Source organism: Cyprinodon variegatus, unplaced genomic scaffold (assembly GCF_000732505.1).
Source record: "Cyprinodon variegatus isolate N-32 unplaced genomic scaffold, C_variegatus-1.0 Scaffold224, whole genome shotgun sequence".
Taxonomy (NCBI): Eukaryota; Metazoa; Chordata; class Actinopteri; order Cyprinodontiformes; family Cyprinodontidae; genus Cyprinodon; species Cyprinodon variegatus.
Genome location: NW_015150677.1, coordinates 47577 through 67908, shown reverse-complemented (window position 1 = coordinate 67908; position 20332 = coordinate 47577). Strand labels below are relative to the sequence as shown.

The following is a 20332-nucleotide window of genomic DNA, read 5'->3' as shown; positions in this document are numbered from 1 at the left end:
GGATGGATGGATGGATGGATGGATGGATGGATGGATGGATGGATGGATGGATGGATGGATGGATGGATGGATGGATGGATGGATGGAAATTAAAAAAAGTTGGGGAAGAAATCTAAACATGAAACCCTATCATTTGTAAGATTGATCTTAGAACAACCCCAAAGTTTCTCTTCCCCACAAAATTAATTGTGTCATAAATATTCCAAATACTTTATTTAGATGTTGGTGAACATTCTTAGACATTAGAGAATCTATATTTATAGATAATTCACAGCTCTAATGTTCAAAACATATTAACAAAAGGAAATTATCTAGTTGGGGCCGTGACCACTTCTAAATATGATTAGAGCCGTCGCTTTCAGATCAGTTCATGGAAGATATACGATAAGGTCTACATGGTTTAAGCTATTAGATGTAATGTTGAAATAAGATTGAGTATATTGTTCTACTTATTTGAGCATGAATGTAGTTAAATTACCATTTTTTGGGAGACAGTGATATTTCTCAGGAAGTTCAGGAACCAAACATATTCATCTACCAAGCACTAAGTTAATGACTTACTCTGGCCATACTCTGCTTTTCATAGTCTTTTAGAAATATAACGATTTTCATTTTCAGGATTAGGTATGCAGATTGTTTTCTTGCTTTTCTCAAATTGTATTGCTATGAATTATGGCAAAACATTTTATTTTGGTCTGATCTGCATGTAAATCACTGGTACCTAAATGTCTACTGTTTGATCTAGGGGGGTAGTTGGCTAGAAGACATATATAGGGAGACTGGCAACTTTCTTTAAAACATTAGATCATTTTCTCACTGTACCAAAAAGACTTTGAGTTGTTAATATCTAGCAACATTCGTTCCCTAAAGTCACCGCCAACATTGCTTTTTCCTGTCATTGTGTTAAACTCCTGCAGGCTCCAAAAAATAAATCTTTTACAGAAGTAGTCAACTGGTAGTAAAGAATTGAATTAGCTGCACCCAGTCGACGCCTTTCTGTATAAATTCAATGGAAGCAGCTGTATAGTACTTTGTTTTTTTTTTTTTTTTTCCTTGACTCTATTTGCAGTCATAGAAACTTTTTTTGACTCTTGGTGATTTGGTCAAAATATGAGCTACTACAAGTGTAACACAGTTCTAAGTGTAACCAGCATGTAAAATGTATATGTTGTGGGTAAGGAGCCAGAGTATGAGATTTACTTTAATATTTTTTGTTAATGTTAATTCTGACTTGTCAGGGGGCTTTACAGTTTTTCGCTGCTTTTTTTTTTTTTTATTTGGACTTCAGTTTATAATCTGTTGTTCAAACCTAATGATCAAACATGAACTGGATACTTCAACAGTAAATTTAGCTTTTCTTTATTTAACATTTTATGTAATATTTTATTTGAGGGAAAAAGGAAGCCTTTTACTTAGTCTTTAGGATGACTGTGGTTGAGAAAAGGATAAAGACCACAATTAATGGGTTTTTCTAATTTGGACTGGAATATTCTATACTGGATTTTTTTAAACACAGTTTATGATTTGTTAAACCTTTACAAACCCCATTTTTTTTTTCTTTATTATTAATAATTCTAGAATCTCATCCCATCTCATAAAGCCGACATTGAATACTGGCTTTTCTTATGAGCTGGATTTATTTTTATTGCTATATTTCACCTACCAAACAATGTTAGAGCATCACAAACTCAAATAATTGTACATGGCAGCAAGTAATGTTAAAGTCAGTTCTTTTGAAGAATGATCATTAAGAGCTTATATGACTGTTTTTAAACATTTGAATAATAAAATCTTGCCTAGATACACTGTGAGACTTTTTTTTTCTAAACAACATTGTTGTCATCCAAGGGACAGGGAGGCTCCTGTGAATTCAGCAGGCATATAAACAAAACAAATCAAGCACACTGGAAGCAACAAGACCATGAACAAACTAAACAAGACAAACAAATCAAGCTCATAGCTCACAGGATGCAGCATGCGGCAAATTGAATGCATGCATGTCTGAAGAATAACATCAACCAATGTAAACATGGACACAATAAAATGACATCCAAAACAAACGGAATGTTACAAAGAGACACAAAACGAGGACACATACAGGCTTTGACAAACCAAAGCATTGGGTTGGCATAGAACACATAGCTCTATTTGTCTGTTCTATCTTGGTAGGCAGTGGCCTATGAAAATACTTATATCAAGTTTTTCTTTCCCAATTCCTTCAATATCCAGAAAAAAATCTGATTGTCCTGAATTAGGATTCTATTGATAATAATGCAAATCTATGAAGAAAATGAAAGGGAAACACCAATTGTAGCTCTAGCTGTGTGTTTTGGGTCATTGATCAGCTGAAGGGGGAACATCCAGACAGTAGTCTTTTACACAGGAATGATCAAACTACTTTTACTCAGTATCTGTGTAAATCTCTGTTAAATCAGATCACAAAAAGGTAGGCTCTACTTACTGATTCCAGTAGGTGCCGTCAGAGTTAGACTAAAAATGATTGTTTACCATGGAGCACCCTTCAGTTTTCTATTGGAAAAATACATTGCCTGGTACTTAGAGCTGGTCTCTCACATAAAATCCTATTAAAATAGCAACAGTTTTGATTATGATGTTAAATTTGTAAATTCAAGAGATGTTGCTACCTTTTTTTAGGGACTTAGGGATTTAGTTGTTGATTCTTTTCTACTGAACTTATATAGTTAAGCATATTTTTGTATTTCTTACTTCGTATTGACAACAACAAAAGTAAAGTAAAAAAAAAAAAAGAATGGACAAATATAAACCATAAGCATGAAGAACCTTCTAAATTTACCTTTTATCCTGTTTGTTTAAAATACTTTTCTACCTAAGTTTTATTATCCTGTTTCCATCACGCCCTCTTTACCGGGTATTATATCACTGAAGTAGAGAACAGCACTCTTCCTTTTAAATATGACACCCTTTCCTGTTTTCTAAATTAAATGAAGTTGCTATTTTTTTCCTTGTGAGGAGGAACTTTATCAGCTATGAACAGGCAGTTGAGATATTACCATCCATAGTTAATGTAATATGGTTTTAATAGATGCTTTTTCCTGTCTGAACTAAATAAATAAGTGAATAAAAATAGGTGAGCTTGGAATTGTGCAAAAAAGGGATTACTGTAAGGGTGGGTACAGAGTTGCACTGCAGGGACACAGGCATATCTGCAGAGAACTAGAACTTACAAAAAAACAGCAGGAAATGTGAAGCTACAGCTTAGGCTAATTTGTCATCATTCCTCCATCGCCCTTCCCTTCGTTTTTGTTTTTTAAATGTAACATGATTGATTTAAAGGCCAAATCTATTTATTGAAAGCGATAACTCATGAGGAATTAATTATGAAGCCAATAATTGAAAACTTTATGAGAATTGAAACTTTTCACATGTCAAGAAGGAACATGCATGTCCTGTTGTGTCTGTTATACAAGCAAAAACCCCACAATATAAGAATACATACTTTGTTGAACTGTTCATTACATTTTTTTTTTTTTTTTTTTGCAAAATATAAGGCAGACACAATAAAAATATGTAGTTCAGCTGAAGTTTTATGCCTGGCCTCAGTTCTCTGATTTTTTTTTTTTAAAGATTATGACAAATCCAGTTGGTTTTATTTGGAATTGTGTGTAAAGACCAAAAAATTTAATTTACTACTTTTACGCCAGAAATGTAAGGAAAAAAATATCTAAGTTCCTCGCAAATTATTATTTTGATCAATTACTTTTTGTTTCTCTGAGGTATGACAGGGAGATTTAACAAACGTTACTTTTTAAGATGAGGGAACATCCCATTCAAGTAAAGCAGCTTTCTGTTAAGCTTCATTAGTCATTAAATTGCTACAAAAAATAACTACTAACCTAATCTTTGCCATGTTTTAACAGTCAGATCGATAGGCTAAAAAGAAAACCTACTTTTTATCTTTTCACTTAACATGATGAGCACAGCGTAAAAATGAAAATCCCCCAAACTCACTATTGTCCACTGCAACAAGCTGTCTCCTCTTGGGGTCACCAAGTCTCCATAACAACTATTAGACACAGAATAAGCCTTTTCTTTCATCAGAAAATATGAAAGCTAAACTTTAAACCAATGACCAGTCCAGTTGGACCTGGCTGAAGTTCCACATGTACAGTCATATGCAGAGTAGATGATGTATGCTGCTGTGGGCTTAAATTAGGTAATAGGCCCTGGAGCTTAATTAGAGAGAAAGATTACATGTTGGAGATACCAGGATTTTAATGAATAAAAACTAAATCAACTGGAGATTGGTCTTAAGTGGCTTTTCGAGCTGGATGATGATCCAAAACATATTACAAAATTAGTATTGTAATTTTTAAGCAGACTGAAAATCATGCTTTTTAATGGCTGCCAGACAACTGATCTTAATCCTGTTCAAAAACTGATGGGTGACTTAAAGAGACGAGAGCAGAAGAGAGAGCAAAGGCTTCTGGGTGAGTTAGAGATTATTTAAAGACATAGCAAAAGTTTTCTCTCTTGTTCCTCTCTGCTCCAACCTTGTGAAATATTAAAGGTAAAAATAAGGTCTGTTCTTCTGGCAAAATATAAATTTTTCTTTAGATTGGGCATATTCCCCATTGAATAATCAGACATTCATTTTCAGATTTTTTTTTTGTAGGATGTCTTTGTAGGGTATTACTTAAATTAAGCCATTATTTTAATGATTTTCATGCTTTTTTCCAGAGATGCCAATAGATTTGACTCCACAGAATGACGACAGGTATTCTGTGTGAGGGCAGAGTCAGCTCAGCTCTGAGTTTAAAATAGCAGCATGTTGTTATATCACTTCAATCTCTTCCTGAAAATTTAATGGAGGATAGGAAGATAATTTTAGACTCAAACAAACACAGCTGCCTGTCTCATTTTTTCAAAAGACCATTAAAGCACCCACTTTCAGCCATGAGATTGCAGCAGTAAAACCTCTGGGTAGGGAGAGGTTTTCTCCTAACTGTAGTTCACATTTATCTTTACGAAGAAACATTTAAAGATTTCTGCTATATACATATAAGTGTCACAAAAGCATTGGCAATAAGTGATTCAAATGTGTGGATGTTAAACTAAAATAAGCCCTTGATTCTAACATGAAACAGATATCCAGGACAGAATGTCTGGAATTCAAAATTAGGCCTAGATGATGAAATCAGTATTGGCACTGCATGCTCTTCCCTCCTCAGTTCTAAAATTTGCAGCTTTTTTCCCATAGCACCCTTGGGTACATGTTATTGTTGCTTGGCAACAACAAAATTAATCGTTCCTCTGCTGTTCATCCCATCAACAAGCAACTGATTATGATAGACATTACCGATTTGCAATTTAGGGTACCTTGCAAACGCCAGTATTATTCCACTTCACGGTGCACCACACAAAGAATACATTAAAGACTTGTTTATTGTCCCTGTACAAGTAGACAGAAGGTGAAGTCATGAGGCAGACGGCGATAAAATAAATAGGGTTGAGAGTGCTCCGGTGACAGGGAAAACAACAAGAAAAGGCTGCCCTCTGCTGCTGAAAGCATGCCCAATGCAATTATGGTGATTACTTTTTCTTTGCTACACAAACTCCAAAGCTTGTACTCAAGTTTAGATTAACACTTTGGTACATTTTATATCACATAATGTAATAAATAAGCTTTGGATTTTAATTCTTCAACAACCTAAAATGACTCACTTCAGCCTAAAGGTTTAAATCAAAATAAAATATTCAACTTTTTATTTTTTGTTAACCTTTAACCACAAACCTCAGTGCATTTTGTTTGGTATATCTTTTATAGTACACCAAAACAAATTAGAGGATAATCTAAGGTACAGGAAAAGTTATTTCCTTTTTTTTTTTTGTTAAAAGCTTTTACAAGTAAAAATCCAAAGATGGCGGATTTTCAAGTATGTTTAGTGATATTTTAAGTCAAATCTGATAACAAACAGATTGTTAAGCCCGTCACACCTTGACCATTTAGACCAGCTTATAACAGACATATGAAAAATCTGGCAAAAATGCTGGCATATGTTGGATAAGTTATTGGTACGTTTTGTATATGTTATGATCACGCTGTAGCACGCTGGCACGCGTGGACATACGGCGAGTATTTCGAGTTATTTTGAGCATGCTCATAATTTCCCTAACTATGGCAGCGTATGACATACTTGGGTCATCAGTTAAAGGTAAGTCATTTGATTGTTGACATACGTGAAGTGTAAGTTACTCATAAATCGTGGTGCCTAGCTTATCCAGAACCTATGGGTAATGTGTGCTTAACTTGTGTGTAACTTATCAAGAACTTATCTCCAATTCATATCAACATATCTGACGTGTTCCAGATGACCAATGAACGTGTTTCTAACGTACAGCTACCATATAATGGTATATTGGCAGCGTTTTGGAATAAAGGGGGTCACATGGGGAAACTGTCTATGCTCCTCCAGACTGCATCCCCATCATAGGGTGAGCATGAAGGTGTTTGTGATGGATCCTTCCTACGTTCACACCCACGGCCACGACCAACAAACTTCATAGCAAACATGAGCTGAATCTGCTATGACTCCAAACCTTCTTTCTTTGTTTTTATTTTTATTCATTCTTTTTTTTTGGGGTTGGGTGGTAAATAGCATCTGGGTTAATACCGTGATCAAAGACATCCTTTTATGCAGACCGGGCGCCTCCAGGAAGGGTGCAGCCATGCGCCTGAGGGGAGCAGCTTTAATTGATGCTTTGTAATGCCCATGAAATGATGCTTGTGCATGGGCATTACGCTGCCGTGCGTTATGCAGAAGTTAGGCTGTCATTGGACATATGCTCTGGACTCATTATGAATACCCTATGTATATGCCTGAAATTGAAAAAATACATAGAAAGTTCAGCGAATGCCTTTTGTATGCGTTTTAGCAGATTCTGGGACGTCAGGCATACTCTGTCTAAATCGGCACGGTGTGACAGGACCCTAAAGGACTGACCACAGTTTTAGTTGTAGAGAAATTAAAACCAGACATAGAAGATAATAAAACATTTTAAAATTTGGATATCCTCGGAAAATATTTCAATGCAATCTCTAAATTGGACTGAAGTTATTAGTCTATATGCAAAACCTCTTGTACATGGTACAAAAAAAAAAAACAATACAAGAAATGCTGCATATAATAAAAACAACAGCGAGTTAAAAAAGTTGCAAAATCAGTGCACAAGATGTAAGTTTCCCACTTTTCAAAGGGAAGTTGAACCCCAAGGCTTATGGGGAAGAAAGCAAAGGTTCATTTTATTTTGTTTCATTCCTAAGAACCATAATTGTTTACAATATTACATAAAAGCATCATATTAAAGAAGATAAAATTAGAGTGCTAAAGACTGATTCATAACGGTTTGCATTTCTGGTCGACTCTAGCGCTCTGATGCATTCTGGTTACATGGAGCAGATTTGCAGCTTTGTTAAAAAATAGCTGTTTTCTTTCAGTATTTGCAGATTTGTTTTTTGTTTTTTTCTTTTATTTTCTATGACTGAATCATTTTTACTTTGAAGGCAATTCCGATTTTTTATGCAATTGTGCTTTGGCGTTTGCATCATTTATGTGTTTGCAGAGTATTTCATTTGTGGCACATTTCACTGTGTAATGTGCATCTGCACCTGTAAGTCATTGGGAAAAAAAAGAAAAACACCATATTGGTGATGGCCTAATGGGGAATGATGCATCAGAGTGTTGGGCTGATTTTCTTCACGCGGGAGGGAATGCCAGCCAGAGTTCTTTGGGGGGTTAAACACTTAAACTGTGTACTGAATTAAAACCTAACCTAATAAGAAAGAAAATAATAAGAACTTCATACAGAGAGCTACAACTAAATTATGTTTTTAGAATGGTCCAATTAGTTCCTGGAACTACAATGAATTAGGAAACAAAAAATCATCTTGAAACAGACCAAAAGAACCTACAGTAACACGTTCCCAGTAAATACATTAAGGTTTGTGGTTGTGACAACTCAACATTTTAAAGGAGTGTGTATATCTTTGTAAGGCTCTGTATTTCATGTCTCTATGATATTTAGATATGCATATAATAACTCTTTTCCTAAGGCATCACCATTCAATCCTGAATGCAATGTTCTGATACCTGTAGAGTGATCCACTGAGGGGATTCCTGGGCCACCTGATGAAAATGGATCGCTGGTTTTAAAAGTATTGCTTCCACTCATGTTACTGGTGGTTTTGTTCTCCACACCAAACAGGCCTGAGCTCTTCTGGGTGTCCATAGCTGGGCTCATCCCAGTGTGTCCAAGACCAGAGGTCATTGTGGACTGGAATGGTGGCAGGCCGGACCCCATGGTCCCACCCATCCCAGTCTGAGAGAAACCTAAGGAGGAAATACAGCAGAGAAATAAATATTATCAGTAGACAAACAAATAGAGTTGTGATGAAAGATAAGTGCAGGCACTTTCCTTTTTGGTAGTTTATTTACAGTGTGGATTAAAAAAAGTAAGAAGAGGCCATAATTCATAACCTTATGGAAAAATCTTAAACAACATTGCTGGAAAACCGATAATCACCAATCATTACGAATGCTAAACATATCAAACGTAGCCACAGACTAGAGGTATGCTCTGGAGGCAGTCATTTAAATCCTCTTTGGTATCTAATTGCGTTATATTCCTCTCAGAGGCTAAGTTTTCTGTTTTATAATCTTTTTGCTGCTGTAAACACCAGAATTTCCCCATTGTGGGACAATAAAGGGATTTTCTATTCTATTCTAAATCATGATGTGCCCCCTCACCCATTGGATAGGTTCACTGGGTCTAGAGGTGAGGTTAAATTTCTGACCTGTTTTTATGTGTCTTTTGCTTTTCGTTTCTAAACAGTTGATTTACATATACAAAAGTGAATCTTAACACACAAAGATTGTTTTCAAAACCAAAAAAAATACATTAATGATAAGAAATTATTTATGCTTATACACTGTAAATCTTTCCTTTCATGTAAATCTATTTTATTTAATAAATTATTAGGGACAGTGGACATCTGCTGTAAATTATAATTGAAGATAAATGTGACAGAAAGAAAAGAGAGAAAGCAATGGAAGAAACAGTGAACGAATGAGGAGCAGCACATTTCTAAGATAAAGAAAAAGCTTGCAAGGCAGTGACCCACATACATATGATGGGTCATTGAGACTGAAGCAATAGAGAGACAAGAAATGTAATCAAAGCAGCAGCTTTCAACAAGGTATTTACCTTCCAGGTTGTTCCATTTGTAAAATATATCTCAATCCTACCTTAAATGTCCTAAAATATGGAATAAGCTAGGCTAAGCCTAAAATCTGTAACATACAATGCCGTGCAAAAACTCCAAAACTTTTCCACATAATGTTAAGATACAAAAATAAACTGCAAAACATTTTATTGGGTTTAAATGAAACAGACCAATGCAGAATAATGCTAAATTGCTAAATGAAAAAAAAAAGGGCTTTTAGTGCAAGACTGCAGACAGAACGTCTATGAGTAGTGTAAAGAAAAGAGGCAGAAAGAAAACTACTGCTTTAAGAAAGCCTCAAAAAGTCCTAATGAAACTTGGCAGTGACTGAATTATCCTGAAGGGAGTTTTTCTTCAGTTTAAAAAGGGAGGCAGCTCAGAGTTGTTGGGAAGATGGATGGAACTAAACATGGGGAAATCCTGAAAGCTTAAGGTAGAGATTTATCTTCCAGTCCATCCTTTACCCTATTTATATATTTAGAGATAGAGCTGCAGCGATTCAAATCAAAGCTCTTGGCTGTGTTAAGGTAGTTGACACAATGTTTCTCAATGCACAATAAGCAGTAACCTACCTTCCCTAACCGTAACCCATTCTCTAAATAATCAATACAAATTCACTTTACACTTTTCTGATTTTTATTTATTACAACATTCTAAATTGTGCAGCGTTTTTCTTCCCCAGTTAAAAAAATCAAACATCCTGTGTCAAACTGACCACATTTTGTGGCTCTAACATGAGAAAATGTTTAAGGAGTCTGAATACTTCAAAAAAGGCACAATTAGTGGGTAGATTTTTAATCTAGTCAAGTTAAGCTGTAATTTTACGCAAGAGATAAAAAAGTAAAGTAGACCTAGAAATGAATCAGGCATGCTGCTGTCCTTTGTCTTGTTCAGGCTCCATTGACCTGTCATGCCACCCATCACTGGACCTGAGGGGGACAGAGACAAGCAAAATGGAAGAAAGCATAACAGGGACAGAGCGTGAAAGAGAAAAGCAGCAGTTACACAACGACTGAATAATGATCGACAGTTTGAAATGACACAGATTAAAGAAGCAACAAGCAATAATGACACCTAGTTTGTTTTTTAACCCTTTCAGAACTGTCACGCAGGTGGCCAAGTCAAGAGGACATAGCACAGCTAAATTCATGATGTTTTTTTATTTTTATTGCAAAAAAAGAACATACATGAACAATATAGAACATTAATAATTACAAACATCTTCAACACAGAACAGAACTACTGTATTATTTTAAAATGTCAAAATAAAATAAAATCTATGCTTGAGGGTTATAACTCTTTAAGGGCAGTTATAATTTGCATGGCTTTAGCATTTCAACTAAATTGTAAGGATTCATTATAGATATTAATAGATAATAATAAATCTGAAAATTAGGTTTTTGTTGAATATTTGGAGGTGTGAATATATATTTACCATAAATATAAAAAAAAATTAAATTCAACATTTGAGGAGAAGACGATTGAGCCACAGTAACAGGATTCTGAAGCCTCTAAGGTACAATGGAGACTTTTTCTGAGCTGCTTCTTTTACTGGCTTCCAGTTTTGAAGGCGGCTATTTTTTTAGACTTAGAGAGATTTATTTGTCATTTTGTTTACACAAGTGTAAAACAAAAAGAAATTTCCTTTACAACAGAAAATTTCTTTTTTTTTTAAGTGCAGCCTTGAAAAATAGTAAAAAACATATAAAAACAGTAATATAAACATATGAATGTAAATTTACGGTTCATTTTCAGGTTTTTTTCTGTTTCATTTTTTTTTTTTTGCCAATATAAGCTACCAAATTCTGCTTTCTGTTTTGGTAACTCTGGGTATTTTCATACGATTGGCTAGGAACCAGGAAGTAAACAGGCTACAAACTGCACTGAAGTAGTTGACATCTTTGTTTGAAAGGAGAAAAACTTCACTATGTTTTCGATGAAAACAAACAATTGTTTTTAGGGAATATTACTTCCCTCCTGGATGACAACCAAGAATGATTTTGTTTATTCTTATAGCCTTTTTTTTTTACTTATTGCTCCTTGAACTGCACATCATGGGTCATACTGATAAATAAACCAAGCACATGTGCATGTATTAGAGAAAGATGCATGTGAATTATCATTTTTTATTGTAGTTTTCACCTTTTTGTTTCCATCCCACTTAGTTCAGACCCAGTATCAGGGGTTTCTTTTGGATGTACAATTTTATTTCTAAACTGAGCCTGAAATTTTGTTGACTGTGCTTTTAATTCTACTTAAAAATGGCAACACAACAAAAAGAAGAGTTTCCAAATGCTGTTCTGCATCTAGGGATCCTGCATTCACCTTGCACTGTTCATCTAGTGGCTAAAACTGTTGTTTCCAAGCCCAAAGATATAAGCTGTTTTAGTGGAGGAGCAGCGGTGCCATGGAGGATCTTATGCATCAGACACAGATTTGTATGGATTATCATATTTTCAAAGCTGAGAAATTTGTGTTTTACGATGATATGAGAGTGACGGAATCGTCTGCTTTTTTTTTATCATGGATCTTTAGAGAACTTTTATATAATAACTCAAGTGGCTTGAGAGCAGGTTTACAAGCCTGTGACCAACTTGTCGTACAATAATGTGGGACAATCATTGCATTTAGGTAACCTCCTGAGGCCTTAATTGCAAGGGAATTTCAAATGTGTCTGTATTGTCGCATATTAAATTTGAAAGTGTTTGATAACTTTTTTATGTGCTTTTTAAAGCCTAAATGTGGTTCAGTAGGGAGGCCCAGACGTCCCTCTCCCCAGCAACTTGGGCCAGCTCCTCTGGGGGAACCCCAAGACGCTGCAAGGCCAGCCGAGAAACATGGTCCCTTCAGCGTGTTCTGGGTCTCCTGCCTGGAACACCTCACCAGACGTCCAGGAGGCATCCTAACCAGAATCCTGAACCGCATCAACTGGCTCCTCTCGATGTGGAGGAGCAGCGGCTCTACTCTGAGTCCTCCCTGGATGACTGAGCTCCTCATCCTATCTCTAAGAGAGAGCCCAGAAACACTACAGAGAAAATTTGTTTAGGCTGCTTGTATCCAGGATCTTGTTCTTTCAGTCATGACCCAAACCTCATGACCATAGATGAGGGCAGGAACGTAGATCGACCGGTAAATCGAGAGCTTTGCCTTTTGGCTCAGCTCTCTTCAACACAACAGATCGGTAGAGATCATGCTACACATCAGACGCCGCACCAATCCGCCTATCGATCTCTCGCTCCATCTTGCCCTCATTCGTGATGAAGACCCCAACATACCCCAAGGCACTCTACCCTTTTCTGGCTTAGACCATGGTCTCGGATTTGGTTCAGATATAACACCTAAATATTTTACCTGCTCAGGATTTGTAATGATTTGTCCATCAATTAAAATCTTAGAAAATACATCTCTATGGTCAGTAACTTTAGGCAAGATTCAGATGAACTATTGTTGATCAGATCACTTAAATTTATTTAGTTATTCTCATAATTATCACCAACGACTAAACCTTCATTACATAAATGCTGACATCAGTATAGGAGGATCTTAATGCAGGCAGCAAGGTCAGCAGAACCAACCTAAAACCTCTGAGGGGTTAGTTTTTTTATAACTCCTTGTAGATCTGATTTCTGATTAAAGGAGCTGCTATTGGTTAACTGAAGTAAAGCAAACTGTTTCTAAATATATTTTGTAAAACACACTCTTAATAGCAGTTTAAAAAAAAAAGTTTGGATGTATTTGGGTTAATATTTGTCTCTCTGGCTGTGTTCCAGTGCATGAGCAGAACAGTGATCGTATTCTCTGTCACTGATGCACTCCTTCATCCCTCACCAGACAGGTAGTCAGAGCTGAAGGCCGGCTGTCCTTGGGGGTCCTGACGTCCCACAGAGGACATCATAGATGACATCATCCCTTGACCTAGAGAAAATAAATAAAAGATTTAAGATAAACTTTTGCACATTTGTATATAACAATGGTTTATTTCTGTTGTATGCAACCGGGTGTTTTTCTGCATTCACTGACTAATATAGATTGGATAAACAGAGGTGGAATCCATTTAAATAGTTAAGAGTGCCTTTTGATTCTTCAGGGCACATCTCCAAGTGAAAACTTTTGACTCGGTGAGTGAGACGGATTTAATACGGCTGTTGAATTTATTTGCCACTCGGCCCCGTCAGCTGTTTGTCCCTCAGACGGATGCAGCTTCACTAAAACCACCTTCTCCAGACCGAGTGCGAGGGCATGGTATATCTTTTGACACTGAGGTTTGCAGACACAACACCTCCCTAAAGGGGACATTGCCATGGTTACACAGAGAAAGAACACAGCATCAACGGCTCCCCTAGTAACACACACTGTCAGCTGATTTATCTTAGAGAATCGATACACACACACACACACACACACACACACACACACACATATAGGTTCAGACATGGACTTAAAATACACACAGCTTTTACTCTACTGTTTTAAGAATGAGGAAGTGAAGACTAAAGTAAAATACATTGAGGATGAAACAATTTAATGGTGAGGGAAGAGTTTGCAACTCTCTCCATTAGATCCTACAGAGCAGCTCGATAAAATGCTTTTAACTAAACAACACCATCTCAAATTTATCCGAGGTTATTACAAGGCATAATGAACTTCCTACTAAGCAAAGACAAACAAAATGTTTCTTCAAATTATAAAACCCTGTAAGCCTAATAGTAATAACCTAAGATCTCACTGTGCACAAGTGGCGTTATTTACCTGAAACCATCAAAACAAAAAAAACTTTTAAATTACTACTGCTGCTAAAAAGAAAGATAGAACTTGACAATAATTAAATAATCACATTTAAAATATTAATAGAGAAATATTTAGTGTAGGGGTCGCAATGCAGGAATACAGGAACATAGTAAGATCTGCTATATTGCATGAAATTGAAAAAAGAAAAGAAAACTTTTATGTATTACCTTTAAACAAGTACCATAAGTTTGCATAAAGAGCTGATAACCATAGAGGTAATCTTGATTGATTTTATTGTATAATGTATTTCCAGATGAAAATAGGTTCTAAAACCCTCTTGGCTTCACAGGTTAAAGCTTTGTCCTCGGTCTTATATCTGGTGTTGATACCCTTGTCAGCAGCCTTCAATAGGCTGTTTAAACCTTCCAAAATGAAAATAAAATTGAGTATTAGCTTTGTCTCTTCATCCATATCAGTGTTCAGGACCAAAAATCATATAAGACTCTGCAGTGGTATATCCTTTAATCATTAAATACGGCTTACTGTGCATGAAAACACAACTTTGTAGGTTGTTTTGTTTTTTTCATATTGGTTATGACTGATATACTTGAATATTTCTGAAGGACAGATGGACCAGATCAGCTTGAATGCACACTAGTGAAATGCTAAGTGGTAAGGGAGGTAATCCAAGTATATTTATACATATACTTATAAATAGAGAGAGAGAGAGAGAGAGAGAGAGAGAGAGACAGACAGACAGACAGAGAGAGAGAGAGACAGACAGACAGACAGACAGAGAGAGAGAGAGAGAGAGATGTTTGTTTAAACCAAACAATTCTACTCATTCCGAATGGGAAACTGTTTGTTTTATATTTTATTCTTATGTAAATTACAGACTTCCCCTTACATACATGCTTAATACCTAATTTAGTTATGGGCAAACTGCATCTGTGCAGAGTTTTGCTAAGAACTCCTTTAAGAACTAAAGGGCCATGCAAATATGTTTATGTCTTAAGTGAGTTTTAGTTTCATTTGATCTAACAAACATTTATGGAAGTCAGGGCAGCTTGTAACAATATGTGTCACCCATAGAACACTATAATGCAGATAGATTAGATGTTCACCGACATCAGATATTATCAGCAAGTCTTACAATTAATGTATCTGTCCATGGTGCTGAAATATCACTTATAAGAATGGCTGAAGGTCTTTCATGAAAACCTGATTTCTTTTATGGAGACTGATACAGCAAGGCTGGTTGCGCATACCTAAATGTTTACGCTGTTAAGCTGTTTTCTATCATTAGAAATGAGGACACATATTTTTGGCACTGGCACTCACATCAGTTATCGTGAATACATTTTGAATAATTCAGCGAAAGCAAGCAACAGTGAAGGTTGAATGGATCGAAGCACACACACACACACATGTCGGAAACATAGAAACTGCAGAGTCACCCTAGATAGAAAACCCACACAACAGTCTTCATCTCTCACTATTTACTGCACCATTTCCCTCTTTTTTAGTACTATTTTTACAACTAAGATGGCCCCCACTTAAAGTAATTTCCTGCTTTTTCCTTTTTATGTGCCACGTAAGATGACTTGAAATTGCAATGTCTGGGTTAAACAAATAGGTATAGAAACTGCATTTGTAAAAAAATTCAGATCCACTAACCAGAATTAAATGAGTTAAAAATAGAATGTTTTTCTAACTTATTTCTTATACTAATTCTCTTTACTATAAGGAATGTCAAAAGGGCAACAGTGATAAGTTACTACTTACCTAATTTTTCCTCATTTGAGACTTTAAAACTCAAATGATATAACTTCTTCTTTTTTTATACCTAAAGTGTTTTTTAAACTTTAACACAATATATTTCCCTTTAGTTGTAAAAATACTCAAACTAGCTCTGAAGATTGTCATGCTATGATTAAATCGTCCTTTACTGACTTAAAAAAGACAGCGACAAAAAAAGATATTATTAGAACTATATTGAAACTAAAAATGTATAATACAATTCATGTTTATTGATGTTTTCTTATGGAAACTTTTTATATTTTATATAAACATTATGTATACATATTTGTCTCCGGTATAAGCAAGAGAAATGTATTGTTAATACCTAACTGTCAGTGCACCACTTTACAGAAACAGTAATAACCCCTGGTCAATAAGAAACTGAGTATATCTAAAACAAAAACATAAAACCATAGGAACCTGGTGATAGAAATCCTGTGGTTTTTTTTATAGCTGTTACCATGTTAGTTAAACTTGGAACAAACCTCAATGGATGCTGAAGGGTCAAAACTAGGAATCACAGTAGTTTACCTACATAAATTTGCAAGACATTCTTCGTTCCCCTCATCTTAGATATTTACCCATGCAGTATACGAGTGCAGGCACCGTCTGAACCCAGACAGTCATTTGAGGACACCAGCCAGCTGCAGACCTTATAAAGTCAAACATATTCTTTTGAAAACAAAATGTTATGCCCAACTGGTGCAGACAGAAACAAGCACCAAGGAAATAAAAGTAAATAACAAAGACATTTGTGGGTTTGATTTAAAAAGACAATTAGAAGCAATGAGTTTAAAGAAGAGATGGAAAATACTGTGGCTACAATAACTGTAAATCTTGAAAATGGGTTCAGCATTCATAGGATGATTTTTGATAGTTTTGTGGGCACAAAAATAGTAAATATCAAAATCAATGCAGCTGTGGAGGACAAAAAAAAATAAACATAATGTATGCTTTAAATGTATTGTGGAAATCTTTAATCATTCAATGCAGATTTTATTCTAATCTCATACTTGTTGTCTTACGCTTATTCTGCACCAGGTCGCAGTGGCAGCAGTCTTAGCAGAGACTCCCACACTTCGGTCACTCCAGACATCTCCTGTTACTACAGGGGAAGTCCAAGGCATTCCAGGGACAGCAGAAAAACAGAGTTCCTCCAGCATGTCCTAGACCATCCTCTGGGCCTCCTCTTGGCAGATTCCTTCAACACCTCGTGAGAAAGAACATCTGACACAGATGTCTGAGACATCTCAGCTAAATCCCCATGATGTGGAGGAGAAGCGTCTTTACCCCGGGCCTCTAGGTCCTCACCCTATCTTATCCCTAAGGAAGTACCAACCAACCTGCAGAGGAAGTTTATTTCCACCAGTTTTATTAGAGATCTTTTTCTCTTGGTCATCGTCCAAATTTCATTACCATAGCTGACAGTAATGTAGACCGACTCGTAAATCAACAGCTTTTGGCCCAGCTCGCTCTTGACCATAACATACATCAATCTATCTGTTGATCTCCTGCTCCATTCTCACCTTACTCATAGACAAGAGCCCTCAGTAACTCTAAAAACAGGAAGCCACATTCTTAAAGTCGAGCACAATCCACATCCCCCACCTCTCCCAGAGGTGGCACTTGAATTTGCCCCTTGACCAATGTCTCTGTCAGACTTTAACAGCAGACCCTTAGTACTCACATGGGTCTGCTGAGTCTTTCTCCTCTTCCAGCCCTGCCCATCTTCACCTAAGTGTCCAAGAGATGCAGCCGAAGGTCAGACGATGCGATTACAAAGTTAATCATCAACCTCCAGCTTAAGGTGTCCTGGTGCCAAGTACAATAATAGACACCTTTACCTCCACAAAATTCCCATAACAGAGCTACTGGTCAGAGCTACTGGTCTGTTTCTCCAGATTATGCCCATCTAGGTATCAATGTTCTCTCGGCACATAGGCGGAGACAACAATCAGAGATCTCCTCCATAGCTGAAGTTGCAGGGACTCTCTTATTCACCGCATTGAGCTTCAACATGAGACAGCTGGAGCCGTAAATACACTGGACGCGTAAGAATAGCAAAGCGGCATAGGCATTTATTTGACAACTGAATATTACACCAGATACTGAAGAGGAAGCTCCATAGCAATGGGTTTAGCAACTGGGCTTTGAGCAAAGAAAAGAAGCTTGCTCAATGTTGCCAATGCTGTAGCGTCTTCACTTGCCTTGGTGAGCCAAGCTGATGACAGTCTTAACAGCGTAGGACTCTCGTTTTCACCGTGCCGTCAGAGTGTTAGCATCATTTACTTGTAATTCTAAGAGCTTCAGGATAACCAGCATCGAGGAGGAGAGGGGATTTTACTCTCTGCTGTCAGGGCTGTAGCATGTTCACCTGCCTCGGTGAGACAATGACAATGTTATCGCCAGGATTCATGCCCTGCAATTCCCTGATGTATATATGTGCAGATAAAAACAGTAAATGTGTTTGAAAACAATCTGACTGTTATGCTCATTAAAAGTTGAGGTATCTACATAATTCCATTGTAATTAGGTAATTATGTAAATAATTCTAAAAGTTTTAGGGTGATCAGCAGGAGGCAAAAATTTAGACAGACAGACAGACTATATATACATATACCGTCATACATGCATTAGTGGAGTTGGGATTGTTGTCTGAAAGAAGAACTTCTAGCTCTCTGCACAGGACTAAACTGCAAGACCAATAAAATATTTTTTCTGCTACAAATACCGCTTCAAGGCCGAATGGAGTATAATAGGATAGGCTGAAGAAAGATTTTACAAACTGAAATCATGTAGATCAAACAAGAGCTATTTGACCAAAGAGATATTGGTGAAAAGAGGAAGAAGGAAGGGAAGTGACCCAAGGGCCCATATTATTATGATGCTGTTAGTAAATTTTACAAATTCTAAAATGTGTTATTATTCTTAGCTGGTAATGCAGTCAGGTGTATTGGATTCAAGTCCAATGATCCAATTTTCTTATTCACTTTGGCCCCTTAGAAAACTCCTCCACTGTCAAGTCAATCAGTCAATTATCCCCACAGTGAAAACAAGGTGTTTGCATCAGTGTTTCTCTTTTGTCTTGATAATAACACAAATTATGGTGGTTACTAATTACATCTAGAGAACCTAAATGAGAGTTATTAACTGATCTGAAGAACGTTCTGACATAAATTCGAGTGGACATCTGTGGGTGGAGGAGGTCTATGCTAGAAGGCAGAGGCATCTAATCTAAGTGTTGAAAGTATTTGTCAAAAAAAAAAGCACTGGGATTCCTCTGGAGACATTTTAGTGTTTTATTAAAAATGACAGGAAATTCTTATTTCTCCTTTGCCTGTAGAAAAGAGCTTAGCATAAATAAAAGCATCTTAATTTTACTCCAGTAGTTTTTAGTGCAAAAGACAATATTGTTAGCATTTAACGCAAAATTCTAAAGTGTGTTCTTATTATTGTCAGCTGGTAATGCAGTTAGGTTAATTGATTCAAGTCAAATGATTTATTTTTCTTTTTCAATTTTATACTTTCCTGCTCCACCTTAGACATTTACAACAGTAAAATGCATGACTTAAAACAAATCATACAAATAGCAAAACATGAAGGATTACCTGGAAGAGCTAGTGTCTTTTTAAAAATCCTTACTTCATCTGTCAAAAGCAAATATTTGTGTCAGTTATTTATGCCTCAGCTCACTGATAACCTCATAGTAGGCACACAACAGTACATAAAGAACTACTGGAATAATTTTCAAATTAAATATAAATAGATTAATTAAATATTAGGATTCATTCAGTAATAATAACCTAGTAAGCCTAGGATGATAACATCTGAAGCGGCTGCAAACAGCCACTTAGTATTTACTTTGTGATGGAAGACAGAATCAACATGAGGAGGAAGCCCAAGAGATGATGAACAGGTCCTACCAGCAATGTTTTTAGACTTTCTCTTCACCTAATGGCAAGCTGTATTGATATGTAATAGTTTGGCTGAATAAGAATTTCTGATCATTATTATATTTTTTTTTTTCCTTTTCAAAATGAACATTTCAGACAAAATGCCACTCTTCACATCTAGAATAAACTTTCTGGATTTATAGAAATTAATTTCAAATATCCATATTCCTATTGTTACTGGTCATCATTTGTATTATTCTGACTATGAAGTAATTTATTTCAGATATCATAAATAGATATTTAGTCAAGCTGATAAATTTCAAAGGCACTTAAAATGTGCAAACATTTCTAGATATACAAAACTTAATTCTAATCAGTACAATTTAGTTTTTTTTTACTTCCTGAAATTTAGATTCTGCTGCAAAAAATGTAATTTAGAAAATCTGTTATTATAGTTCAGACTAGGAGTGTGATTTTGGCCAGAAAGAATCTTACTTTAATGATCTGCAAATGGATCAACAGAGAGGAGAGTGCTTTTATTAACCTTAAACAGCCTACCATAGTCAACTTCATAAACCTAAACATTAACTCGAACAGAAAATGTCTCCTTTGCCATATTCCTTTTTTTTGCACCTGTAGTTGTGTCGCT

At 36.1% G+C, this 20332-nt stretch overlaps 1 protein-coding gene across 4 annotated transcripts in view; it reads right to left on the bottom strand.

Annotated features, from left to right (window-relative positions):
• The window catches only part of LOC107088620 (microtubule-associated protein 4-like), a 100717-nt gene that overhangs the window by 57829 nt on the left and 22556 nt on the right, over nucleotides 1-20332 (bottom strand). For 3 of the 4 annotated variants that reach the window (XM_015380904.1, XM_015380906.1, XM_015380908.1), the window contains exons 3-5: nucleotides 13091-13177; nucleotides 10114-10191; nucleotides 8130-8369 (exon numbers count right to left, since the gene is read on the bottom strand). In XM_015380904.1, the coding sequence (XP_015236390.1) occupies nucleotides 8130-8369; nucleotides 10114-10191; nucleotides 13091-13177 (405 nt within the window). The remainder of the gene's footprint in view (nucleotides 1-8129; nucleotides 8370-10113; nucleotides 10192-13090; nucleotides 13178-20332) is intronic. The other variant, XM_015380905.1, reaches the window with a different exon arrangement.